The 27,586-nt window shown below is 57.8% G+C and overlaps 1 protein-coding gene across 1 annotated transcript in view; it reads left to right on the top strand.

Moving 5' to 3' along the window:
- COBL (cordon-bleu WH2 repeat protein) overlaps positions 1–27,063 on the top strand; it is a 53,808-nt gene extending 26,745 nt beyond the window's left edge. Inside the window, exons 9-15 of the mRNA XM_087820879.1 lie at positions 592–762; positions 15,996–16,305; positions 19,796–19,890; positions 21,110–22,986; positions 23,980–24,096; positions 24,694–24,957; positions 25,853–27,063. Of these exons, the coding sequence (XP_087677005.1) occupies positions 592–762; positions 15,996–16,305; positions 19,796–19,890; positions 21,110–22,986; positions 23,980–24,096; positions 24,694–24,957; positions 25,853–25,870 (2,852 nt within the window). The 3' untranslated portion in view covers positions 25,871–27,063. The remainder of the gene's footprint in view (positions 1–591; positions 763–15,995; positions 16,306–19,795; positions 19,891–21,109; positions 22,987–23,979; positions 24,097–24,693; positions 24,958–25,852) is intronic.
- The last annotated feature ends 523 nt before the right edge of the window (positions 27,064–27,586 follow it).

Below are 27,586 nucleotides of genomic sequence, written 5' to 3' on the forward strand. Positions count from 1 at the left end.
GTTGCCTTTGGTGCTGGTGTGGTTGGATTTGGTGCTGGTGTGGTTGGATTTGGTGCTGGGTGTGGTTGATTTGGTGCTGGGTGTGGTGGATTTGGTGCTGGCTGTGGTTGGATTTGGTGCTGGCTGTGGTTGGATTTGGTGCTGGCTGTGGTTGGATTTGGTGCTGGTGTGGTTGCCTTTGGTGCTGGGTGTGGTTGGATTTGGTGCTGGTGTGGTTGGATTTGGTGCTGGTGTGGTTGGATTTGGTGCTGGGTGTGGTTGGATTTGGTGCTGGGTGTGGTTGGATTTGGTGCTGGGTGTGGTTGGATTTGGTGCTGGGTGTGGTTGGATTTGGTGCTGGTGTGGTTGGATTTGGTGCTGGTGTGGTTGGATTTGCTGCTGGTGTGGTTGGATTTGGTGCTGAGTGTGGCTGGATTTGGTGCTGAGTGTGGTTGGATTTGGTGCTGGTGTGGTTGCATTTGGTGCTGGTGTGGTTGCATTTGGTGCTGGTATGGTTGCCTTTGGCGAGGGGATGACAGCACTGTGCCCACTGTGGGAGGGCAGGGGGCCTCTGGCCTTCACTTCTGAATAACCCTTGTTGATTCCACGTAGGTGTTGGACGGCAGGTGCCACAAAAGCCTCCCAGAGGCACCGCTCGGGGGCCTCCCCAGTTAGTGCTGCCCCCGCCCCCGCCCTACCCTCCTCCCGACGCAGACTCGGCCGAGCCTCTCGGCTTTCCCGGGGAAGGTGCTGCTTCCGAGGCCTGCGACTTGAGACCCACACGTATGTGCCCTTGTTTTCTTGACCATATGTGTTGACCGCTCGTTCTCTGGTCCCTGGTGTCGGACTGTTTCCAGACTTTCCACTCTTGCCTTGGGGTGTTCGGGCCTCTCCTCTCCAGCTCTCCTTCCGAATGCTCAAAGCAATGCGTCCGTGTACCAGCGAGTGCCAGGCAGGTGCCAGGAAAAATGATTTAACCCGTTAATCATTCAGATTGTGGTTAGACTCCAGCCCAAATGGTACCGAGTGGGTGGAGAAGTCGGCTAGAAGCTAATGCTCCTCGCATTAGAACTGACCTCACAATGTCTGCAGATAGCGGCCAGCACAGCCCAGCTGGTGAGCTCACCCAGGCAATGGTGGGTGCTGGGGGCTGCGAGCGGTGCCCGGACAGCAGCGAGTCAGAACCTGGGCCACGTGGCCAGTGAGCCAGCATCCGTCCCGTCACTCTGCCGAAAGGGGAGGCGACTGAGGCACCAGAATTTGAGTCTCGCTGGAGTTGAGTCCAGCCGCAGCAGAGCAAAAGGCTCGCTTTGTGTCTGTCCTGTCCCAGCCTGTGTGAGGTCAGGCGCTCCTTGTTCCTGTCGTTTCTTTTGGACAACGATACGCCCTGCGTGTAGCATCCCCGCCTGGACAGTTTTACTGCAGGCCCGGCCTCCGCCTGCATTTATCACTCCCTGCTCTGCAGACCAGACGAGCTGAAGAAACGCTCCTGACGCCCACTCAGCGCCCAGGGGCTACAGGGTCTGGCTGCTTGATCACCTGGTACCTCAGGATGACCCAGTAGGGTTGGCACTGCTCTGTGTCTGACCTACGAGCCTTTCAAACCCGTGTCTCATGTAGACATCCTTCCCATTGTCGGAAGCGTAACTCTCTTGCCAGGGGGGCATGCAGTGGACAGAATGCAGAGCCGGCTGGGCAGGGTGGCAAGGTGTGTGCGCCGAAGGTCGGGGACCCGCTGTCCGCTGTCACCTGGTGCAGAGTGAGACTCTCGGTGCCGATGGGTGATGTCACCCTCCCCCTGGGAGCCGAGGCCAGGCCTGCGGGCGGGTGTGAGTTGGTGAATGCACCCTGCATGTGTGGGGGAAGAATGATCGGCTGCGGAGCCTCTCCGAGCCGTGGCTCAGCGGTCACCATGAATGGTCATCATGAGTGGCCTTTGGCGACGGGTTCGAGCGTAATTACAGTATCGGTGGAATGGTGGCTCCCTGCTCCGTGTTCTGTAGTCGTTTTGTTTCTTATTAATAAGCTTTCACATTAACCTCAGGTGTGTGCATGTCTAAACCGATGTAATTGCACACGGATTTTCTCTCTCTCACAACTTTCTAACCAGCTTGCTTCCTGCTGGGCTTGGATTCCGCTTGGACCTTTGCTGTGAGATCACAATGATGGGGCCTGTCCCACTAAGTGCATTGAATTGTTTTCAGGATTTGTAGCACCGTCATGTTAGGCTACTAACCAGTCATCGATTACTTATTCCGAGAAGACCCCGGGGATTTGAAACCAAAGCACACAGAGCTCAAATTCCAGACGCTCATTTGTTTTATGTTTTTAAATCAAACTGTCCCACGACTGTCATTTTAAGTCTTACGCGTTTTCCTTCGCCAGCCTCGAGCAAATGAGTGTCCCTTGGATATGCGTTTCTAGGGTAATCGACAGATGATTTTAAAGGGAACATGGTCATTGTCCCCTGTCCCGAATGACACGTCGAGTTAGGCAGCCTCGGAGGCAGCCACCGTGAGCTTCCTAGCCGATTGGTTTTCAGTGTGTGAGCAGGTATCTCATCGGAAAGAACATTAAAGAAATTCTAAAATAAGGGAACAAAAGGAGTGGATTGAACTACCCATTTTCAATCAGAAGGTGGTAATTTGAGTTGGCTCAACGTCAAATTATAATAATAACAATAATTCACACAGTAGGCAGCGTGACCCGGCAGAGCCCGGGGTTTCCCGGCCCGCGGGCCAGGTGCGCCCTGAAGGTTCTGCTGGGCGAGCAGCCGTGAGCTCGCCTGTGCTGAGAGCAGGGGGCGGAGAAGGTAACACAGGGACGTGCTGATGCCCCTTAAAGTGGGACCAGTCGGCTTCAAGGTCACCTAACGTCTTACTCTAGGATCTGAACCAAAATCAAACACCGTCCCTGTTGCAAAGCGGAGGAGCCGAGCCTGAAGCTGCGCACAGTGTAATTCTGGGAGTCGAGCCCCCCTGAAACCCTGCTGGCGTGTGGCCATCAGTGCGAGCCCAGGAAAGCGCCCTGGCCCCCGGTCTTGTGTTTATTTGCCGCTTTCCGCCCCCTGCTCCCTGCGAGAGAGCCAGTGACACAGCTGCCCGGCTGCCCTGGGGAACAGGAAGGGGGTGGGGACCAGCCGGCCCTGCTCATAAAATGGATAAAATGGAAGGAAACCGGCGACTGTGGGAGCAGAGGCTGCCCTGCTCAGAAGGAGATTCGAGAAAATGGAACTAAGCTTTTAAATTCACCCCGTGTGAACTGAAGATTGAGTGCTGCTTAGATGCAAAGCAGCGAGAACCGTGACGGGGCTATGCTGTAGCTTTAGAAACAGAGGCCGATGGGCTCATTCCCTTCTGTTCATTAGTTTCTAGCCCTTTATTTACACTTACCGTGTCCTTGACTTGAGAGAGTGAAGGACTTAAGTGACAATCAGTGGAGCCAGGGTCCATGGGACCAGGAGAGAGAGTTGAAATTTTGAGAATTTTACCAGCCTATCATATTTAGCAAAAACACAACCATTATTAAAAAGTAAATTATGTGAGCTTACAATGAAATAAGTAATATTTAAAACGAAGGTGACAAGCATTGGAAACTCATCATGTCCTAATTACTTTACCACCTCTTACTAGTTCTGAGTTCTTGAGGGTTTTTTACGGGTATTGGATCAATACAGTTTGACAGTGTAGACAGTGACAATCCCACACAGCAGTCTGCTGTGCGCACCTGTGCCTAACCCCGCATCCAGCGACTGACCTTGGTAGCTGGAAATCGATGGGCGTATTTACACCATGGAAATTGGCAAAGGTTACAATCAGCTGGCCACTGTCTCTGCCAGCGGGATGTTAAGGTTTCGTCTCCACTCCAAATAATTTTGTCTGGCAGCCCAAAAGCGACAGTGAGTGTGGCGAGGCTCGTGGCAGTTCTCCCAGGGGACAGACTCGTGTCTGCTGGATCGCTGGGCCCTTTAACCATGAGGTGATGCGAGGGACCGTAGGGATAGGATCTGGCTGGAACTCTGTGTGCTGTGAAATCCCCAGGGCCTGCCTGGAAGCTGCATGAGGAGGGCGGCGGTGATGTTGCTGGTCTGTGTTCACACTTTGCCATTTATTCCCCACAGTTTACTGCTGTGCATCATTCCCTAGTCACACCAAGCGCTTCTGACGATGGCCCTCGGGGAGCTCCACGCCTCTGACCTGCTGTCCTCCGCGGTCCCGCCCCCGACTCTCCTGTCCCTCCTGGAACAGGGCTCACCTGTGCCTGTGCCTGTATCTGTACCTGTACACCAAGTTCATTCTCTTTACAATTTACATATAAATCATCAGCAACCGAGATCTGTTTGACCAGGGTTCCCATTTCCTTGCAGGCGGCAAAGACTTTCATATGCAAACTCCAGGCTGATCATATCGCCCTGTCTGAAGTTTCCCTCTCGTTGACACACGGACATGTTTCTCTAGGAACCTTGCATTATTTAATAATTCACTGTTCACTCATCTATTTCTTATTCGATGTTCGGTTGCAGAATTTCTCCCCTCTTTCCTTTACCCTGGATCGTGCCCGTAAGTTGGCCAGTGTAGTCCATTTGGATGAACCACTCTGTCTGCCTGGTAGAGCTACGCGCCTCCACCCGGGAACTATAAGGATCTGTAGGGACTCACAGCTCCTGATTCGTATCTGCGTTCGGGGACACGCAGGGCCCAGCGTGTTGTGAGCGTGCTTTGGGTTTTCCTGTGCTCTCCACCATTTACATAGTTTACAAAAAGAGAGGGGGGAGGAGGGGAGTCTCCCGCCCTCCGTTCACAAAGGGACTCGGTCCGTCACCCGTTTATCCACCTAACACTGAGGACCAGCTTGAGGCCGGGCCTTGCGCCAGCGTCGGGCTGTTAGAGCGAACAGCACTGGCCTCACCTGGATTTTACTCACCTGGGCTCCCCGTGGGAAGGGAAGAAGCGCCGGCTCCGTTTGACAAATGCTAGTCTGGAGGTTGTACAGGGTAATGCGGTCCCAGGGTGGGGCAGCCACGTCCCCAGGGGTGTATCCTGCTCTTCCTAGATCCCTCTCCCATCCTTCGAAAACCCATCCACTTACCCAGAACACGTCACCTCAGCCGTCCCGAGGCACGTGAAGGGTGGGAGCCAGCTCAGCGGAGCCGAAGCAGCTCACAGGAGGGGGGCTGGGCCACGGCAGCCACACCTTCTGGGGCGTGGAATCAGCCAACAACGTGGATTTGGGACAGGACCTTTCTCCTCCTCTCCGCTCACAATTGTGTGTGCATATGTATGCACCCGTGTGCAGTCTGTGTGTTCCTGTGTGTTCACACGTGTGCACCCATGTGCACGTGTGCAGTCTGTGTGAATCCCCCTGTGTTCACATGTGTGCACCCATGTGCACGTGTGTAGTCTGCAGGAGTTTCTGTGTGTCCACCCATGTGCACCCATGTGCGTGTGTGCAGTCTGTGTGTTCACACATGTGCACCCACATGCACGTGTGCAGTCTGAGTGAGTTCCCATGTGTTCACATGTGTGCACCCATGTGCATGTGTGCGGTATGTGTAAATGTGTGTTCCCATGTGTGTGCTCCTATGTGTGCAGGTCTGTGTGCATGTGTGTTCCTGTGTGTGCTCACAGGTGTATGAGCCTGTGTGTGCACACGTGTGTATGAGCGTGTGTGTAACTACTTCATCACTCGTACCCACCAAACACGTGGGGCAGAAGGACAACTCAGACGCGTGTGCTCCCGATTAGCCGCCGTGGTGACATCACGAGCGCATTTCCAAGTCTGAGGACGTGGTCCCAGCCCTCACTGAGGAGGCTCAGCAGCTCCGGGTCCCAGTTCCCGGGCTCGATCCGGTGGCAGCACTGTCTTCCCCGGGTGCTGCGAGGTTAAGCTCGTGGTCTCGTCCCGCCGTTTGCTCCGCCTTTACGTGCTCTGTGTCACCCTCCGTTTTCTTCTTCCTAAGAAAATGATAAATTCCTGTAGCTCGGGTGACGCTGTGTGAAGTCAGAGGTCATATCCACCCATATCCTTCAGCCAAGAAACAAAGGAAAGAGAGAGAGAAACCCGGCGAGCGAGGAGGGCTCGGGGGACCCCTGAGACTGGGTACGTTGCTTCCACGGTGACGGACCTGCGGGCTGGCTGGGGGGAGAGTGAGGGGACCGCCGTAGCCAGAGTAGATCTCAGGCTTGGAAGGCACTCGGGCCATAGAGGAAACGGCCTGGTCTGTTTTGCGTGAGTGAGGAAGGTAAGGACTCCCCGAAGCAGCCCAAACCCTAAGCAGGGAGGTGAAAATGGACGGCAGGTGTGCATCTGTCCTGCAGACGTGTCCCCTTTGACCCGTCGAGCTGCCAGTGGTAAGAAAGATTTTCCTTGAAACTCCCCCCCCCATGTGAGGGACACGGCCAGACCCCAGGGCAGCCCCGCCTGCCCCCCTCGAGCCTCCCCCTCGGCCTGGGTAACAGCAGCTGAAGGGCCAGGGGATGGAGCTTCGCGGGTCCCGGTGGCGTTTCCTGCTCAGCTCGCCCACCAGGGGGCGCCCCGACCATCCCATCCCGGGGCTGCCCGTCCGAGACCCGAAGGTGCGCAGCTGCTGAGGGCAGGGCAGGCTGGGTGCCGCGGTCAGAGGGCCAGCCCCTCTCCTGAACCTCCCTGCACAGAGGGACAGCCAGGCCAGGCAGGACCGGGCGGCCCTGCGCAGAGGGGCCCACGGAGCAGGTGCCCTTCCTCCAGCCGCCTTATCTCCTGGGCACCAGACGCAGATAAGATGGGGACATGCTGATCGCCGGTCACGATCTCATGTCTCGGTTTCCAACCCCAGGGCCAAGAAAAGGGCCACACGCTTGGCCTGACGTTGGTGTGGCTGCTCTTCAGGGCAGATCTGTGGTCTTTGAGCTGCACTTGGGGCTCAGAACCCAGAATTGACTGCAGGAGAGGGAAGGAGGGAGGGAGGGAGGGAACGAGGGAGAGGGGGAGCAAGGGAGGGAGGGAGGGAGCAGGAAAACAAAATACAAAAATTCCTGCTTCAGAGCTCAGGCTGCAGACCCCCAAACCCCAGGCCATCACACTTGCCCTGAGGTTTCCTAGTTTGGGGAGATACCCAGCTCGGTGCCCGTGGCGCCTGCCCGCAGGCTGACAGCAGGTCAGAACAGCAGCAGCCTCCTCAGAGCCACTGGGAGGGTGGCTCCGTCCTCAGGCCCCCCCAGCTCCTCAGTTCTTCCATCTCACGCGGGAGAAAGTCGGGCTGTAGGGACGGATTTGCCCGAGGCCCCCGGGAAGAGGCACCGTGGTGGCTGACAGGGACACAGACGGCACAGGAGGAAAGCAGTGTCCGGCCAGCTGAGGGCGGAGGAAGTCCACACACCGCAGGGCCGAGCACCGGGCTTCTTACGTATTGAAGAAGTTTCACATCTGTCCTAAAAGCTTCCAAATAAATAAAGACTAGAAGGAAAAGCAACCGAACGTAAACTCGTAACGGGGATGAGCGAGTCTCTTCCCAGTTGTGTTTTCCTGAGTTTTTATACTAGAGACAGAAAAGAAAAAACAAAACTCTTTCTTTTAAAACTCAATAGAATCCCCACAGCCCGGCTGGCGTGGCTCAGCGGTTGAGCATCAATCCAGGAACCCAGAGATTGTGGTTCGAATCCCGTCAGGGCACAGGCCCGGGTTGCTTGTGGGCTCGATCCCCAGTCGGGGGCATGCAGGAGGCAGCTGATCAATGACTCTCATCATTGATGTTTCTCTCTATCCCTCCCCCTTCCTCTCTGTGAAATGAATGAAAACATTTTTTTAAAAAATTTTTCAAAAAACAATCCCCATAGAAAGTCTCAGAACGGTGCCCTTGTAGGGGGGCATCTCTAAGCCCAGGCGTGTTCAGGGGGGCATCCTTTAGGGATGGAGGACAGGGTGGGTGCTGGCTCCCACGGGAGTCACCGAGGGACTGCGGATGCCACCGAGTCCCTGAGCAGATGCTGGAAACTGAGGCCAGAGCCCGGGCGTCGCCTGCCAGGCTATTTTGGGTCCCGGCGGGCTTTGCTGAGGTGAGTTCTTCCTGCCCAGGAGAGCCGGACTATTTTGGGCCCCGTAATTGTGAGTTAGATAGACAGGTGGTTTGTTGTGAAACTGAATTTACTGGCCGTGTCGCCTGTGGACTCGGGACCGGGCTGGAAATGATTCTGTACACGTTTCCCGAGATGAGGGCCCGAGGCCGGCCTGGCAGTTGGCAGACGTCCGTTTCCCCGGCAGGCTGGACGCGGCGAGGAGGGCTCCGGGCGGCACGTGTCCTCATGTCTGTGCTGACCATTCTGTCCTGTGTTTGGTGGCCTGAGGGTGGTCTCACTGTGTGTGTGTCTCAGGAGAGCACAGTTGTAAGTCCCTTAGCTTTTCTATTCACTGGTAATGCTGTGTCAACGTTCTGTGACTTCTAAAATTGTTTGGAACAAAGATCTGTTATAGTAGCTTCTCAAAAATATTGCAGATGTGTTTTATGCATTAGTCTAGACCCAGGTAATAGTTGGTTTATTCAATGTTATTTATTTATTTTTAAATATCTTTTTATTGGTTTCAGAGAGAGGAAGGGAGAGGGAGAGAGAGAGAAACATCAGTGATGAGAATCACTGATCGGCTGCCTCCTGCTCGGCCCCAGATGGGGGTGGAGCCCACAGCCCCGGCATGTGCCCCGACCGGGAATCGAACCTCCTGAGGTCACAGATCGATGCTCAGCCCGGCACAGGAAACAGCTGGAATACGCCATCTTCACTGCCTGTGCCAGTCAGTCCGTCTCAGACGCCTGGGCAGAAAGATACTTTTACAAAAACCAGCTGGAAATGTTGGTGTTTCATAGGTTTTATAGATGGTCAAGCTTCACAAACCACCGACAAGGGCGTGAAGGGACAGACTGACCGGGAAGGAACTCTGTAATCTAACACAGGTTACAGAGAGAAAAGAAAGAAAAAGTTTACTTTCTTTTTACCTTTTCATAAAAACACCACCTAAAACGTTCTGTTGCAGGTCAGTGAGGATTTTGTTTGTACCCACTGACCTCCGTTTTCTGGAGCGAGCAAAGGGGGGGGGGGGCAGGAGGATGGGGGTGCCAGGGGACGGGAAGGTGGGGAGGACACTTGGGAAAATAGCACTCATTTGTTCAATCGAAAGAGAGAAAAAGACATTAATTTTAGGACAAATTAAAATGGGACCTCTATAGAAGGCCTGGCCGACTAGGACAGACCGTCTCTCCAGCTCCGTCCTACGTCAGATGCCAGGACGGTCTTCACGGGGTCCCTCCATGTCACCTTTGACCGGGGGCCGCGGCCGAGCCACGCGTCTCTTTCTCGAGGCCCTGTAGCAGCGGCTGTGACTCGGAAGACACGGACGGTCTTTTCTCAGGTTGCTCCCCTCCCACGGCAGACGGGTCACCCCCCTTCACGCCAGAGCTGAATCCCAGCCGTTGGAGACTGAGTCCCCAGGCGACGTGGCAAGGCCGGACACCCAAGTTTTTGGAGGCGTTGATAAAATACAAGTCACGCTCTTTAATATGCAGACAACCTGGAGACAGTGTTTCTCTTTTGACGTGAACCCCATCGGCTCCCCTGCTCCCCATATTTCCCGGTCCCTTCAGAGCTGAGGCCCCAGAAACATATATGTCAGAAAGGACTGAATTTTTTTCTTTCTCAAAACTAGTTTATAATATATTGAAATCCCTGGACAAGTGGAACCAAGATTTGTTCCACAGAACAAGGCAGAAAAGTATTTGGGTTTAGAACAGTTTCAAGGTAGCTACACCCTCAGTGAGATTCTTTGAGCGTTTCTCAGGGAAAGAGCCTTGGCTCGACTCGTGGGCGACGCGGTTTTGTGTGACTGTGAGCGGACGGGCCGGTTTATGAGCCTGGCCGAGTGTGTTTCTACAACGCGTAACCTCGGGCGCGATTTGTTGGCCGGGGCTGCTTCTATAATTTGCGCAAGACGAATATTGATACCCACCCTGCAGGGGGCGCTGGATTACGCATGGAGGTAGGCGAACAGGATCGATGTGAACGCTGCAAAGTGTGAAAACCCAGCTTCCGTTGTGTGGTTTTCAGACCTCGGGGTTGAATTGGGCTGTTTGACGGAGATTAGCCCGGAGTCTGGTACGTCCGGCTGCTCTCCAAGCGCCGAGGTCAGCACGGAGGGACCAGCAGAGGGATTTGCTGACCAGACGCAGGAAAGCGCAATGAAGCTTCAATCCAGGACAGCTCGGCCGAGCCGAAGGGCCCCCGCCCAGCGTCGGCATCGCGCTGCTGCGGGGACTCGGCCACCCCCCAGCCGCCGTCCACCAAGGAGGCCTCGGGCCCGGGGGGGGACTGCGTGAAGGCCGCTGTGAGGAAGCTGCCTGGGGAAGCGGGGAAGGAGGGAGCCAGGACGGGGGCCCCGGTCGGGGCAGAATCGCCCCGACGCTGGCAACAGGGGCTCCCGAAGGCCAGCCCTGAGCTGACCCCGACCTGCCTCCGGAGCTTGCGCAGACCGGGGGGCAGCACCCCGGTACCTGCAAACTCTGCCTGTTCAAGGAGCTCACTCACTATTTTTTTTTTTAATTCACACCCGAGGGTATGTTTTTATGGGTTTTAGAGACGGAGGAAGGGGGGGGAGAGAGAAGCATCCGCTGGCTGCCTCCTGCATGCCCTGCACTGGGGATTGAGCCCGCAACCTGGGTATGTGCCCCGACCTGGAATCGAACCCGCAGCCTTTGGTGCACAGGCGACGCTCCAATCAGCTGAGCCACCTGCCCGGGGCTCGCTCACTCTGTTTTACATGGAGGATTCTGGGCATCAAAGTCCTATCATACCCAGATTCCTTGTATGGCATTTTTTTAACAACAGTGAAACATTTTTAAAAATTAATATTTACGAAGCGATAGAAATTGCACCTATTGCCACCAAAGGAACTCCTGCTGGGACTTCTCAGGCGTCACTTAAGAATGCACTGGGGATACGTTTGCTCCAGGGGACCTGGGGTGTAGATGAAACACCGTTGGCATCGCCGCGCCCGCTTGCGTCACCGGCTCAGGGCCCTGTCCCTGTCGCGGCCTCGCTGAGCCCCCATTCCCAGGGCCCGGAACAGAGGGAGCTAAACCAGGCGGGTGGAGTGACCGGCGAGCACCTCCTGTTGGCCGTGAGGGGCGGGTGGAAACCGTGGGCGTCGCTGTGGGGAGGGGAAAATTTTGTCTTTTACACGTTTTCCGTGGGCTGTATGAACGTGGCGAGACGGACTGGGAAATCGTCTCGTGATGAAAATAAGCGGCATCGCCGGCTCTCGGGCATTCCCGCCGCCTTCGCTGACGTAAGGAATCCGGTGCATGAGCCCGGAAGACACGTACCTGCCGAGCTGGAGGTGGGCTCTGGGGACGCTGGAAAAAGACAAACAGAAGACAGCTCAGTGGAAACAGCTGAGGATGAGCGGCACCTGAGTCCTTAGAAGCCTCGCGTCCCGCTCCCTTCCTCGCAGCTGACCAGGGCGTTCTCCGGGTTCCCCTGAGCCCTGGGGTGGGGAAACTCGGGCAGGACCACGGGGGGCGGCGTCCCCGCCCAGGCCGCCGGGAGGCGGGCGTCAATTAGCTGCGAGGCAGAGACCCCCGGGGCGCCCGGCAGTGGCAGGAGGGGCGCGGGCGGGGCTGGGCTCCATCTCGGAGCCCAGGGGCCCCTGTCCCTTGTCCAGGCGGCTTCGCCCTGTACGCAGATGGGGAATTTCAAAGGGCGGAGTGCTAGCTCCGGCAGGGGTTTAGGGCTTCTCAGAACCAACCTCGTTTCCCTGAGAAGGAAAGACCGTTCTCAGAGTAGGACGGGACTGGGATGGGGGGTCTGCTCGCTCTCCTGTCCCCTGCCGGCCCCTGGATGTGGGGTCCCCAAGCCACGGGCTTCGTGGGAACCCTCGGGGCGGAGGCTGGGAACTGGGGCACCCAGGAGGACCTAGCGACCGGCCCGGGCCCCATCGTTAGCTCACTCGGAAATTGTCCAAACACGTCACAGCTCACGGGGGGAGTGATAGGAACCGGCCCAGAGGAGAACCCACAGTGAGGGGCAGGGCGGGTGGGACGGGGTCCCCTCAGCCTGATGGAGCGCGGGGCAGAGGAGGCTGGGCTGGAGGAGCTCGGGGCAGAGGAGGCTGGGCTGGAGGAGCGCGGGGCAGAGGAGGCTGGGCTGGAGGAGCTCGGGGCGGAGGAGGCTGGGCTGGAGGAGCTCGGGGCAGAGGAGGCCGGGCTGGCGGAGCTCGGGGCAGAGGAGGCCGGGCTGGAGGAGCTCGGGGCAGAGGAGGCTGGGCTGGCGGAGCTCGGGGCAGAGGAGGCCGTGCTGGCGGAGCTCGGGGCGGAGGGAGGCTGGGCTGGCGGAGCTCGGGGCGGAGGGAGGCTGGGCTGGAGGAGCTCGGGGCAGAGGAGGCTGGGCTGGAGGAGCTCGGGGCAGAGGAGGCTGGGCTGGGGGAGCTCGGGGCAGAGGAGGCTGGGCTGGCGGAGCTCGGGGCGGAGGGAGGCTGGGCTGGGGGAGCGCGGGGCAGAGGAGGCTGGGCTGGCGGAGCGCGGGGCAGAGGAGGCTGGGCTGGCGGAGCTCGGGGCGGAGGGAGGCTGGGCTGGGGGAGCTCGGGGCAGAGGAGGCTGGGCTGGCGGAGCTCGGGGCAGAGGAGGCCGGGCTGGAGGAGCTCGGGGCAGAGGAGGCCGGGCTGGGGGAGCTCGGGGCAGAGGAGGCTGGGCTGGCGGAGCTCGGGGCGGAGGGAGGCTGGGCTGGGGGAGCTCGGGGCAGAGGAGGCTGGGCTGGCGGAGCGCGGGGCAGAGGAGGCTGGGCTGGAGGAGCTCGGGGCAGAGGAGGCTGGGCTGGAGGAGCTCGGGGCAGAGGAGGCTGGGCTGGCGGAGCGCGGGGCAGAGGAGGCTGGGCTGGAGGAGCTCGGGGCAGAGGAGGCTGGGCTGGAGGAGCTCGGGGCAGAGGAGGCTGGGCTGGCGGAGCTCGGGGCAGAGGAGGCTGGGCTGGGGGAGCTCGGGGCAGAGGAGGCTGGGCTGGCGGAGCTCGGGGCGGAGGGAGGCTGGGCTGGGGGAGCTCGGGGCAGAGGAGGCTGGGCTGGCGGAGCGCGGGGCAGAGGAGGCTGGGCTGGAGGAGCTCGGGGCAGAGGAGGCTGGGCTGGCGGAGCTTGGGGCGGAGGGAGGCTGGGCTGGAGGAGCTCGGGGCGGAGGAGGCTGGGCTGGAGGAGCTCGGGGCAGAGGAGGCCGGGCTGGAGGAGCGCGGGGCAGAGGAGGCTGGGCTGGAGGAGCTCGGGGCAGGGGAGGCTGGGCTGGCGGAGCTCGGGGCAGGGGAGGCTGGGCTGGAGGAGCGCGGGGCAGAGGAGGCTGGGCTGGAGGAGCGCGGGGCAGAGGAGGCTGGGCTGGCGGAGCTCGGGGCAGAGGAGGCTGGGCTGGAGGAGCTCGGGGCGGAGGAGGCTGGGCTGGAGGAGCTCGGGGTGGAAGGAAGCACTGGCTCTCGGCCCCGCTGGGCCCTCACGGGAGATGGCTCCCGCCTCTGGCCCTGCTGTCCCTGCCGGCTGCCCTGCAGTGTGTCCAGATCCTGGCCCAGGTCCTGAGCCTCGGACGTGTGCTGCCCAGACTGGCTTCCCGGCCCCTTCCCCCCGGCCTCCCCTTGTGTCCCCACCGCCCATGGCAGAGGTCACTGCGCCCGTGTCCCGCTCCCTGGAGCATTTCTGCAGGTGTCCTTTCGATTCCCGTGTGACCACCTCACTCCCCTCAGGCCACTCCCGCACCTGCCCCCCCAGCAGCCGCTCCCAGCCCCGGGCACCCAGGCGAGGCCCGCACGGCACAGCCGCCCAGTGGGCTCAAGGTTGGCGCCCCCCGGCCCTGGGGAAGGTTCCCCGTGAGAAACGGAGGACTTGCCTGGCGAGAGGGGGCTCTGGTCACCACTCCGTTCATTGTGCGTTAAAGCGGTTCAACCCGTGTGCACTGAATGTAGGCTCCCCACACCTCCCTGGCTGCGGCCTGATTTAGAGCGGTGACTCTCAGCTTTTATTTTTATTTTTTGCCTCAAAACTTCCGAGGGACGTGAAGCGAGTGCAGCAAGCATCCTGATGTTAAAACTGGACTGAAAGAGGGTGGGGTGGGCTCGGAACCCCCCCCCATGGATGCAGTTTGAGTTTCGGGGGGCTGGGGGCACCAGAAACCCAGGCTGCAGGGGCTCTGATGTCCAGGAGGAGCCAGCTGAGGGTCCTGCTTCACGCCTGAGTGACAGCTGCCGGGGGGGGGGGGGCAAAGCAGGAGCAGGATCAGAGCAGCGCTGTGCCTACTGTGTGCGAAGCCTCCCTCTGACCAGCCACCCACTCTCCTGTGCACGCACACCCAGAGGTGGCACTGCCGTCTGCCATGGAGTGTCCCTCTCTGCGCACGTGTCTGCCCCTCGTGAGCTGTGAGTCCCCAGAGAGCCGAGACTCTAGGATTGGAGGTCTGTGTGCCCAGTCGGTCATGGGGCCCTTCCCCGCTGGCACCCACCCAGCCATGGATGCCGCCAGGGCCCCTGTCCTGTCTGAGCTGCAGCCACCATCCGAGGGGTGACAGCTGATCCCCACACCCGTGTCAGAAAAGGTTTGGGGACGTTAATTCGCGGGCAGTGTCTCTCCTCCCCATCGGCCCTCTGAGAGTCTCGCAACAAAAGCCAGGAAGGAAGCCCTAGAAAGAGGCCGTTGTTGGGCGGCAGCCGCTGGGCTGGGACGCATGGCCTTGTGCATTCGGCCTCTGGGAACAGCCCTCCTTTGTGTCCCCTCTCTCCTTGGGGCTTCTGTGACTTGTCTCTCTCTGAAATTTCTGTTCTGTCCCCTCTCTGACTGTTTGGGGTCTCAAACCCCCCAGCACCGCAGGCACCTTCTCCCCGGTGCTCTTTCCTGTTAATTCCCTGTTGCTCGTCTGCTGTCCTTGCGAAACGGTGGCGATGTTGAGTGCGGTTACGTCACTCGACCAGCGTCACTGACTGCGTGCTGCGTGCACGTGGCCCGCCGTGGCTGTTAATTCATCCTGGGCATCTATCTGTTCCCTTATTGGGGGAACGATTTTTCAACAGAACACACGGACTCCGCAGCAGGACCCAGACCGTCCTTCCCCGCCCACCATGCACAGTGCTGGCTCAGGCCGTAGGTCCTGCGGTGTCCCAGTTTAAAATCCGTTTCTACATTAAATTTAAAGAAACAGCTCGGGCGTCGGGCCGGTTCAGAGCTGCGCACGCCTGTCCTGACTTCGGCCTTAGCGAGGGGTTTCCTCTCCCTGCGGGGGTCGTACAGACCCAGGAGAAACACCCTCACTCTGTCAACGTGTCTCCAAATCCCTGGGGGCCGCGCCAGTGGCCACAGCGTCCCCAGCGTTAGTCACCTGGGGAGGAACGGGGACTCTGATGATGAGTGTCCCCCCTTCCCCTGCAGCAAGTCACCCCGAGCTCAGGGGCCACAGACCCTCAGCCGGGGACCCTGCTGTCCTGAGTCCTTTTAATTCGACTTGAAGGTTCTCTCCCAAGATCAGCTCTGATTCAGACCAGAACTTGCTGTCTCACGGGCAGAAGTGAAGGGACAGCCAGAGGCTGACGGAGACACTGTCGTTACTGTCTTAGGCCAAATTTGAGACGTACCTGTGGAGTATTTGTCGAAAGTTTTCAAATAGTATTATGTCCAAATTTGTTAAGATTTTTACAAACCCTACAGTAAAAAAAAAGCAAAGAAACAAAAAAAACAAAAAAAATTCAATTAAGCCCAGGGTCGGGCTGGAGACCGATGCCTCCACCGTGTTGTTGGGCTGAGCTTTTAAACCTGTGCCCAGAGTTCAAAAGGCAGATTCAGAATACGCTGACTTTTGAGGGAACCTTCTGCTCTCAGCCACGCCTAGGCCTGCGGCTCCCCAGGCCGGGCTGTTCCTGGAGGAAGCTGTGCGTTTGAACCCTTGATTCCTAGCACCCCAGCCTCTGAGGTTCCGACGAGCTGGGCAGGTTGGTGGGCAGAGCTGGACGGCTGCCGGCTCACGTGTCCTTGCGTGTCTCGCACAGTGAGCCTGCCCCTGGCACCCGGCAGTCCCTGTGGCGCAGACGGCGCCCCGATGGTGCCCCCTGAGGCCGAGGAGACCGTGTCTGTGGGCAGCTGCTTCGCATCCGAGGACACCACGGAAGACTCGGGGGTGATGAGCTCCCCCTCGGACATCGTCTCCCTGGACTCCCAACACGACAGCACCAAGTCCAGAGACAAGTGGGCCACCGACCAGGAGGACGGCAGTGACCAGGACCTGGTCGGAACCCCAGAGCTGGGGCCCCCAAAGAGCCCCGCGTGGGAGAGGAACGGCCCCGGGCACTGGCACTCCAGGTGAGTCAGGGACAGTGGGGAAGGGGGGCCGTCCTGGTCGCCAGGGTTGACGCCTTCCTCACAGCCGTCCGTCCGACAGATGCCCTGAGCGGTGCCTCCCCAGGGCCCCTTCCCTGATCTCGGGGCTTGTTATCCGCAATCACCCTGCATACTCTTTCTAGGTGTGCCAGCGTTGATAAATCACAGAGTAACGTCTTGTTTGTTTATAAACTCTTTTTTTGGTGGTGGTTAATCCTCACAGGACGATATTTTTTCCGTTGGTTTTTCAGAGAAAGTGGGAGGGAGAGAGAGGGAGAAACGCCGATGTGAGGGAGACACATCGATTGGTTGCCTCCCGCATTTGCCACCATTGGGCTGGACGTTGAACCTGCAACCCAGCTACGTGCCCTTGACTGGGAATCAAACCCGAGACCCTTCAGTCTGTGGGCCGTCTCTCTAACCACTGAGCCACACCGGCCAGGGCTGTCTCTCCCCTTTACAGATGCTCCGTTCTCTCAGTGTGCTCTCTCACTCGGCATCCTGTTCTCGAGATTGACCCATGATGACACACGGGTCCTCTGTGCATTTATTTTTCATTTTTTAAAGAATGGACACGTGGGTTGTTGGGGTTTCCACCACTGGACGCAGCGAACAAGTTGTACGTATGTGTCTGTTTTACACATAGTGAGTTTTCTAGAAGAGAAACTATCAGACTCTCAGAAAGACTCGCTTTTAACTTGAGGGATGATTGACAGATTGTTCTCCCAAATGGTGTCTGATTTGCACGCCCTGCGGGGGTCCCTCCGCGTCCACGCAGCGTGCGGGGCGGCGGACAGTGTGAGTCTGCCAGTCACGTGGCGGTCAGATGGCGTCGCACGTGGCTTTACCTTCTAATCTCCGGTTCGCAGAATGAGCAGCTTGTCACCTGTGTGGTAGCTGTTGGGTTTTCCTCTTCTAGGAGTTGCCTTTTCATTGACTTTCACCTTCTTTTAAAATCGTGATGTTCCTTTAAAAACAATCATTAATTTCTTCTTTGTCCATTACTTATACAGAGTCTTTAAGACTGTAGCTTGAATTTAACTTTGTTGTTGTTGTATAAAAATTGCTGTTTAATCTTAGTGCTGTTGAATTCATCCGTTTTCTACTGAATATATATGATCTTTGTATATTCAAGAGACCCTTCCATACGCTTAAAGACTAGAGATGGTCTGAATTTCTTATAAAAGTTGGGTGTTGGCCTCCTGGTCTACCTGTGGTTTATTTTGGGGTGTGATGTGAAGAAGAAATCTGCTTTCTCCCACCAACTACTGGATACACTTTGTCATGTACCAGGTTTCTGGAGGCACATCTGTCTGTCTCTCTTTTCCATAGCTCTGGCTTTTCTGTCCATCACAGTCCCAGAACCACACTGTCTTAATTCCTTTTTTTATTCTTACAGGGAAAGCAGGTTAATTCTTTGTAGCCCATCAAGTTATTTTACCTTTTAGATAATTTTAAGAACCAATCACACAATGTCATAAAAGCATTAGTGGAAATAAAGTAAAATAATAAAAAAATATTCATAAATCACTCACCAAAATGAATAAATATACTCTTTGTATTTTTTCATGTTTTGCTACAACTTTGTCCACATGAACATAAATGTTCATCTGGTTAGTGTAATCATAGCATCCATTTGTTAAGCACACTCTGGTAAATTTAATGTCTAGTTCTTCAGTCTTAAGGATAAATCCAAAGACAAATTCATATTTCGGAAGACAGAAGGTGGAGCTTCTCTGGGTGACGGGCGCCTCCCTGAATTGCCCACTGCTCTCCCTGCTAGAAACATTTTACACCTTCCAGAGCCCTGAAACTTTGTAACTATTAGGAACTTGTTACTCTAGAAACATTTTATACCCTCCAGAGCCCTGAAACTTTGTAACTGTTAGGAAGTTGTTACTCTAGAAACATTTTATACCCTCCAGAGCCCCGAAACTTTGTAACTATAGGAACTTTGGACCCATGGGGACATTCAGGAACATCTTAACACCTTCTAAGACCCGGAAACTTTGTAATTGCATTTACAGAGAAACATTCAAAAAACATTTAAGACCTGGGAGAGCTGAGCTGTTCAGGACAGTAGCCACTAGCCACATCTGGCCACACACACTTGCCAAGTGGACGGTCCGCAGAGAGAGGAGCTGTATGTGTGAACCGTGCTCCCAGTGTGGCCTAAAAAAAAAGTGATTTTAGAGTAATTACGTGGAGAAATGATTAAAATAATTTGGGTTAAGATTGGGTTAAGTAAAGTATACTAATTGAAGTTAAATAAGGTATTTAGTTAAAATCCCCTCACCTACTTCTTTTACCTTTTTTAATGCGACTACAAGGAGATCTAAGATTACGCTGGTGGCTCACATTCCATCCCTGCTGGGCACGTGGTTCTAGATCTCTGAGGCTTTGCAAACACAGGAAGGTTTGTTAATGGGACGGGAGGTTAAGAGTGTATGACTGTTATCGCCTGTGCGTTTTCCCAGGCTCCTTGCCTTTAGTTTATCAGGTAATTGTTGTGAAATCACATGGGTTGGTCTGGTTGTCATTTGCAAATTGTGTTGCCACATGAAAGGGACTTCTTTTTTCTCTCCAACGCTTCTTTTTTTATTATTTTGCCATTGGATAAATTACCTAAAGACACTTTTTTAGCCACATCCAATAGAAAAATAGCCAAATATGCTGGAAGGGGTCATCATTAGCCCAGGCTGTTTTTTTCTTTCTCATATAAAATGAACACAAAATAAAACCAAAAAACACCCATTTTTCCTGGCACTGATCAGACCTGACTGCCCCTAGTTCTCATTTGCAAGGGAGTGGGGAGGCCACTGGGCCACACCCCCTGGGACACCCACCCTGTGCCCCCTGTCCCATGAGGAACGGGCCCACCAGGCAGCTCCGCCTTCTGGGCAGACTCTCGTCTGAAACTCACCGGCGTTGCCCTTTGTCCCTCGTATTTGATGTAGCAGGACCCTAACCGTCACTGTGCTCTCTGCAGTCACACCCGTGTGAGAAAATGCCACTGGTAATGTTTGTTCAACATGTGTAGCCCGGAATCAAGACGTCTGGGCTGTGTTTGTTCTTTGTTTTCTTGGTCTTAGGCCAAAACAAACCGTCAATAAGAACTGTATCTGAGGACTGGGGTTCGCTGGGCTGCGGAGCGATGCCCAGGAGCAAGCGGGCATTACTTCCAGCCGAGAGGAGGCGGGCGCTTCTTGCCAGCTCTTAAGTCTTCGGGAACTCGAACTCAGGCCCCGCTGCTTGTCCAGAGCAGCTGCCCGCCCGGCCCAGGGACAAAGTGCTTCACTCTGGGCTTTACAGGGAGAGAGGGGAGAGTTATAGGCCATGAGCAACCTTCAGAGAGTGGCTAGTGGTGGGTAAGGAGGGGCAGGCGAACCTTGCTGAACCTCTCCCTCCTGAGATTTTATACTGGGGAAGCCAAGCTGAGGGAAATGAATGTTCTCCTTTCTCTCTGCTCCAGAACTGAGAAGGATGCCACAGCCCCCGGTGACGACCAGGACCCCATCGCAGGGCAGTTCGAGCGGACGCTGGCCGACCTGGATGAGGACCTGGAAGGTGAGGGCCACCCCTGCTCTCGGACCCCGTTCTGCGGCGGTGGCTCTGAGGCTGTTTTTCTGAGCACACTCTGTAGTAACTCCCCAGGCAGGCGCCTGCCGCAGGAAGAGGGCCCAGCGTGGGGACAGCGGGGCGTGAGGGCCGAGCTCCCTGCCGCACGGCTCCGAGGCCGGCCTCTCCGGGGCGGCCGAGCAGCGCCTGCGCCCTGCTCTGAGTGATACCAAGTTTTCACATTGGAAAGTATTCCACACATATTTAAAAAAGTTCTCCGGGCCCCTAGCGAGTGAGGGAGGCAATGGTGGCCCCTGTGTACTGGTGGCTTGGTTAAGACCTGCACCCCTTTAATCTCTGAAAACGCAGAGTCTCACGTCCCTGCCGCCCTGTGGAGGTGTCAGGGGGACAACGCTGTCGTCAGACCAGAGCTGATGGTGGCCATACCTTAGAACAAAACCAGGGGAAACAGATCAGTTTTGTCCAACTCGCTGGCCAGGTCCTGTCCCCGGGAGGCGAGCTGGCAGAGTCGATGCCCCGAGCCAGCCGCTCGTGTCTGAGCCCTGCTCCTGTGCCCGCCCCGGGCACCGTTAGCGCGGGTTCCAGGGTGCGAGGCTCAGTGCCCGCGAGTCCTGTGTGCTCCTGGTGAAAAGAGCAGAATGACTGTCACTCTCAGGATCTGCCTCCACGCTCGCTGCCGAGACGGTGATTCCAGAGCCTGGGGTTTAGGGATCTTGGTTTGTTTTCTTAACCCTCACACGAGGGTATTCTTTCCATTGCTTTCCAGAGAGAGTGGAGGGGGGAGAGAGAGAGAGAGACATCGACCGGCTGCCTCCACACGCGCCCTGACCAGGGCCGGGGAGCGAGCCTGGAGCCGAGGTGCATGCCCTCAACCGGGACTCAAACCCAGGACGCTTCCGTCCGAGGGCCGACGCTCTAACCACTGAGCAAACCGGCCAGGGCTAGGGAGCTATTCTTAAGTGAAGGATGTCAGCAAGCTGTTGTATCTAAACGCCTCACCTGGAGACACGGTGGGGCCTCTGCCTAGGAATAAAAGAAAAGCTGTGAGTCTGGCCCCAGGCAAGTGTGGATGCCAAACTGAAATGACACAAATAACTTAGACAAGAGGAGCCTCGGGGACCCCAGATCCTGGCGTGTGGCATAGGCGAGGGGCACAGGGCTCGTAGGCGCGGGGCAGCCTGTGACCGGTGTCTGTGCCTCTTTGCAGAAATGGAAGACAGTTACGAGACCGACACCAGCTCTCTCACCGGCTCCATCAGCGGCGTGTCGGGCCGCAGTGCGCAGGGTGCCGTGGTCCCCGACAGCGACGCCGACACCATCCCTGTGACCTTCATAGGGGAAGTTTTAGATGATCCCGTGGAGCCGGGGCTGTTTTCCAACAGAAACAACAACGCCGGGTCTTTTGACCGGGGGAGTTCAGCTGGCAGGTGGGTGCACCTGCCACCGGCCCAGGTGGAGCCGCCGCCACAGGGAAAGAAGAGAGCAGAGGGGCCCCGTGCACCTGAGCCTCCCCAGGCCGCTGGGAAGGAAACCCGATCGGCCTTGTCCAGCACCTGTAAAGATGGGAACCCTGTTCAAGTGGAGGCCAAGGGGGCCTCGGAGCTCCACCGACGTGACCAACACGCAAAGGAGAGAGGGAGGGAGTGCGGCTCTGGTCCCAGCGGGAAGACTCAGACCCCCGCGCCCGCGGACTCCCGGCCCGGGAAGGAGCAGGAGGGTGACGATAGGAAGGATGCCTCGGCACCTCTGTCGTGGTATCAACGAGGCCAGAACCCAGGCGGGAGCTTCGGACTTAAATACGGCCTCACCACGTATAAAATTGTCCCCCCGAAGTCAGAGATGCGGTGTTACGACCGAGGGGTGTCGCTCTCGACGGGCGCGATCAAGATCGACGAGCTCGGGAACCTCGTGAGTCCCCGCGCAAACGGGGGCAGGACCATGGTGCTGTCGTCCTTTGCTCTTGAAAAAGAAACCCAGCCCGTTGGAAAAGCCAGAGGGTCCCGGGGGTCTGACTCCACGGAGAGACCCGCAGGCAGGCCCACGGAGGGCTCGAACTGGGGCCCCCACACGCCCATCCCCACCGCACCAGCCAAGTCCCAGCCTCAAGGAAGCAGATTCGGAGCAGAGCCCAGCTCCCCCGGCCCCGTGGTGACGTCGCCCCAGCAGCTACTTGCCCACCAGGGAGACGGGAGACGGCTGGAGCAGGGGGACAGCCGGCCGCCTTCAACAGCCACTTGTCACATGAAAGTGCCAGCAGCTCACACCACCCAAGTCCCATTTCTCAAGCCTCAGAGGAGAACATCTAGCCAGTACGTGGCCTCTGCCATCGCCAGGCGGATAGGGCCCCCGCAAGCCCAGGACGTGGCGAGGAAGCAGGAGGCCAGGCAGACCTGGGAGGGCAGGGCGCCAGAGCTCAGGGGGCGGCCTCGTGCCACGAGGGACACCACCCGCCACCCCTGCCTGGAGACACAGGGACATGAAGAGGAGACGTCACCCTGCCGTCACCTTCCCAACACCCCCAGGGAGGAATCAGCAGGAGGAGCCCAGCCCGGAGGGCAGGTCAGCAGCCCTCATGGGAAGCCGTCTCCCCACGACTGTCCTGCTGGCCCCCACGGAGGGGCCTACGTCCCGCTTATCACAGCTGCCCGGAGGGACCATGATTCCGTGGGACCGAGCTGTGGTTGGGGTGGAAAGCAAAGTGCAAGTAACCACAGGGCCAGCTCGGCGTCGGACCCCAGACGCACACCGGAGGGCACCAGGAGCCCGCCTCCTCGGTCCGGGGACACTCAGGCGCCCGGCAGGTCCCTGGTGAATGGCTCCAGGTGGGCCCCCAACCACAGCCAGCCGCCGCCCTCTCCGCGGGCCTCGGGCGCGGACAGCCATGCGGTCCTCGAGCAGGAGGAGACGGCCAGGGTGTTGTGCACAGACATACAAGACGTCGACGGCACCCCGCCACCCAGCATCTTCGGGCCAAAGAAAAAGTTCAGGCCTGTCGTCCAGAGGCCGGCACCCAAAGACACCTCCCTGCACAGCGCCCTGATGGAGGCCATCCACTCGGCGGGCGGCAAGGACTGGCTGCGGAAGGTGAACGGCGGGCCCCTGCCCTGGGGCGCAGGCCCTCCTCCCACACCTGCCAGCCCAGGGGTGCGGGGGGGACACGGACCAGGGGACACACGGGTTCACTTGAGCCAGGTTTCTGTCCCCCTCGCACGGCATCTGAACAGAACCGCTAACGGCAGAAAGGGGGTGGTTCGGGCGTATAGCCCAGGGAGCGGGAGGCAGGGCTGTCATCGCGGCTGCTCCAGGAGCACCGGAGCGAGTTAGTGGGCAGCCAGGCCCGGGCCGCTCCTGCCTCACACCCTTCAACAGGAACATTTTTTTTTTAAATGTGTTTTTATTGATTTCAGAGAGAGGAAGGGAGAGAGACACATCAATGATGAGAGAGAGTCGTTGATCGGCTGCCTCCCGCAGGCCCTTACTGGGGATCGAGCCCACAACCCGGACATGTGCCCTGACCAGGTATTGAACCGGCGACCTCCTGGTTCAGAGGTCGGTGCTCAGCCACTGAGCCACGCCGGCCGGGCCGTAACGGAGCATCTTTACGACGCGCCTCCCCCTTGTCAGGCATTTACCTTACGGACATTATCTCTCACTGCTGCACCGTATAGAAGGGTCCCTCCTGGATCAGGTGAGGAGGGTGACGGGGTGTCGCTCTCAGCGGGTGCCATTGAGACTAACGAGCTAGGGGAGCTGCTGAGCCACCTCCTGCCGTGTTTAAATGAGGAAACAGGCAGGTGAGGCCCCGTGACCTGGCCCAAGGTCGCAGCTAGTGGGGACCCAGGACTCCCACCCAGGTCTGCAGCTTGGAAAGCCAGGACCAGTGACAGGAGTGACCCAACGTGAGAGGCCATTGTCTGATGTCACCCAAATACTTGATGGTTATTACCTATTCCAAGGTCGATGCTGCCTCATGGTTAGAATGTACCGTGGAGAAAAACCCTGCCGTCCAGCAGACAGGGACTGTGAAATTGACCCCGTGGCCTCCCAGCTGACCTGTGTCGGTATTTATTGTTCTAGACGGAGCACAGCCCAGAGAGAGGCCCCAAAAAGCCGTCCTACGTGGAGTCTGAGAGCGAGCACTCGGCCCTGCTGGCGGCCATCCGGGGGCACCGCGGGGCCTGCAGCCTGCGGAAGGTGAGGCGTGAGGCCAGCCCGGCTGCGGGGCACCTGGGTGTGGCTGCAAATTCAGGGCGACACGGTGCACCACCAGCTGGTGTCTCCCCACACGCCACCACCCACCAGACCGGCGCGGAGGGGCTGTCGCTGCGCAGAGCCGAGAGCACCCAGAAAGTCTCCCTCCTTCCCCACCTGCCCACCCAGCACTTGGCATTTTCCACATTCCTGGAGGGGGCCCAGCATGGCTTCAGGGTGTAGGTCACCTGAGGGGAGCACCCTGGTGTTGGTCTGACCAACCTCAGGAGCTTTAGGGGCAGGAGGGTGGCCTCCAGCTTCCACAGCCAGCACCCAGGAGCAGGGAGTTGGGTACACGAGGCTCTGAGTATGGGGGTGGGTCCTCCACGGCAATCGGTCAGCTTGGTGTGAACAGCCTCAGGCCTGTCGCCTGCCAAGACAAGCAGGAGACCAGGAGGCCTCAGAGGGACAGCACCACCCTCCCTGCTCCCTGCCATTGTCACTGGCCACTGGGGGAACTCGGGAGCAGGGAAGACACCCAGCCATGTGCTGCCTTGGAAAGAACCCTGGGACACTGTCATTTAACCATCTCTTCACCAGGTGGCTTCCTGTGCTGCTGAGGAGCTCCGGAGCTTCCGTGAGGCCGCCAGGTCCGAGCATGGGCCGGAGCCCCCGGGGCTGGAAGACCTCGGCAGCCGGCCCCCGGCCTCCCTGCCGCCCCCGCCCCCTCCAGCTGCCCCAGCTCTGTCCACCTCCAGGACAACATCCAGGTCCAGCTCCAGCCCCCTGGGCAACCCGGTGGATGCCAGGCAGGCCTTGATGGACGCCATCCGCTCTGGCACAGGGGCTGCCAGGCTGAGGAAGGTGAGAGGGGCTACGCGTGAGCCTTGCTGTAGGGACAAGAGGAACATGGAAGGATGTCACCACCTGCAGGCGGGAGCGACAGGCCCTGAGACAGCCGTGGGGCGAGGGCAGGAGGGATGGCCATGCAGCGTCCTTACCATTCCAGCCAGCGGGGGCCATGCACACCCTCCTGGGGGGACAGTCAGCCGGACTAGCTCCTGGGGACACAGGAGGGCGCATCACACTGATAACCTCTGAGCACATTCCCCACCCACCCTGGGGGTCCAGGGACAGGCTGTGCAGGAGCCTAAGATGTGTCCCGTGGAGCCCGGGTCACACTCGAGGGCCTCAGCCTGGGTGGAGGCTGCCGGCGGGGTTTCTTCTATTTTTATTTTTTTAGCACAGTGTTTGAAAATAACTGGTTTCAAGTCTCGGGCACAGAGCACGCGCTTTTCGTGGTCTTGTGCTGGTCTGCTCGCCCGCCTGGTCCCCGAAAGCACAGTAGCATCTGTGGCCCCGGCAACGGGATTCCCAAATCCAAAGGATACTTGGGCCAGCGGCTGCCGAGACCTGTTTCAGCTCAGGATGAGTCTGAGACTGGGTGGGCCCTCCATGCCCACTCGTGCCCAGTGGGTTTGGGGACTTATGCTAATAACAGGGTGGCTGCCGATCGATGTTGGTTCCTGAGGTCATTTCCAGACCCTAAGCTTATGTTCGCACATGCGCCTGAGGGGTCGGTACTGGGATGGTCTCGTTTTCCATAAAAGTGAACAGGCCCAGACAGCCCGAGTCGCCGGGACCCGGGTCAGGCTGGGCCCAGAGGGCACCTGTCGGCAGCCACTCCGCCGTGTGCTCTGCAAGGCGGGCACCTGGCTTCCGCGGACCCTGAGTAACCAGGGCTCTTTCTTGACCGCAGGTGCCCTTGCTTGTGTGAAGCATCAGAAAGACCAGACCGTGGCAGACGCTCACCTGCCAGATGCCCGCGTCACCACACAAGGACGCCACAGGGCGAGGGGCACTGGGATTGCTGCGCTTCCCGCCTGCAGGCCAACCCGCTCCGCTGATTTCCCGTCCTGCTCGTGGGGCACCGGGAGGGGATGCTGCTCGCGTGGCTCGTGTGCCAAGGAAATGTATTATTTTGCCTCTGAGCATTCAAGTTGCCAATAAACGATTCTTGTTGGCAGGTTGCTGGGAACATAAAACCTGGAGCCCGACACGACACTTAATTATGTTGATGGGCAATGTGGAAAGAATCACCCTTAGACCGGTGTTGGGCCGTTGAGACTTACACCCAGCGATGGTTAGGGCTGTCCAGCTGTTTAAAACCTGCCGAGTTCTGAATGTCACCTGCTGAGTGACGCTCCATGTCTGGGTGGCGAGAGGAGGAGCCGCAAGGCTGTCTCACAGGCGACTGCGGAGGGAGGAAGCCACTGCGTCTGATCCCTCCGCCGTCTGGGTGGAACCGTGTGGAGGGTGGCTGACCTGCTGAGGTTTTAAAATCCAGCGGTGATCCCCCTGGGTGACACCCACATGGGATATGTAGGCGGGAGGTTCTGGGTTCTGCAAAGGCAGGGGGCTGAGACCAGGACGGTCGGGGACCCACCTGCCAGCTGTCCCCACGGGCTGTGAAGTAGCAGGGACCTCCCCTGGGAGGGCCGAGCACAGAGCCCGGTAACTCCCCTGGGAGCCTTGGAGACCCTGCACGGGCCAGGAGCAGGGATGCTGGGTGTCGCCAAGATGGGCCCAAAATTGGCTAATGTTTCATGATTTGAAAAAAAAGGCTTGACACTTTTGCCCAGCAGATCGGTGCCTCCCTTGGACCACGTGGTGGGCAGTCTTCTCGCAGGGCTCGGGCCTCGGTCACCGGTATTTATAATGGAGCGTAACCACAGCAGGAGTTTTTCACAGCTCCCCGCAAACTAATTGTTATCCTGAAAAAAGCTCTTTAAGAGATGACTAGAAATGGAGAGGAGTTCGCGAAATGAAGCCACAGGTAGCGTGAGATGCGTTGAACGTCCTGGGACTGTTTTAGAATCACGGGGACCCGGCTCTGCGTCGTCTACTCCCGTCGCTCACCCTCCCCGGGCAGCGAGAGCATCTAGCCAATCGCCCCTAAACCACCGTCTCTAAATGTGTCTTTTGGTGCCACAAATAAAAATCTATGAAATTGTAGCCGTGGTGTGAATTTCATGACTTCAGACACTGTTTGTTTGGATGCCCTGTCCCCAGAATAGCAGATATTCATTCATTTGTCTATGAATATGTATGTGGGCAAAGCTGGGTGCACCCTCACGTTGGTGAACCCCAAGTCTGGCTTCTGCCTCCTTGCACCCCAGTCGATGGCACAGCCAGGAAGGAAGTGTTCTGTCTTGGGAGGCTGAGGCACGAAGCATTTTTGATGCTGTTGTACACAGGACGTGCCCACGGCTTGTTTCCTGTCAAACACCACATCTGGACCATCTCCCCTGACATAGATTTCCCAGACCACAGGCTCTTGGGGCAAATGTGGTCACATTCCTGAGCCAGGGGATTTATTTTCTCTTCTCTATTTTCTCAGTTTCACCAGATTTTCTTTATTAAGCAGGTGCTAATTTAATCATTTAAAACATGGACAGTCACTGTGTGTGATTCCCAGCCTGTCTGGGAGGGG

Source organism: Miniopterus natalensis, chromosome 10 (assembly GCF_054644295.1).
Source record: "Miniopterus natalensis isolate mMinNat1 chromosome 10, mMinNat1.hap1, whole genome shotgun sequence".
NCBI lineage: Eukaryota > Metazoa > Chordata > Mammalia > Chiroptera > Miniopteridae > Miniopterus > Miniopterus natalensis.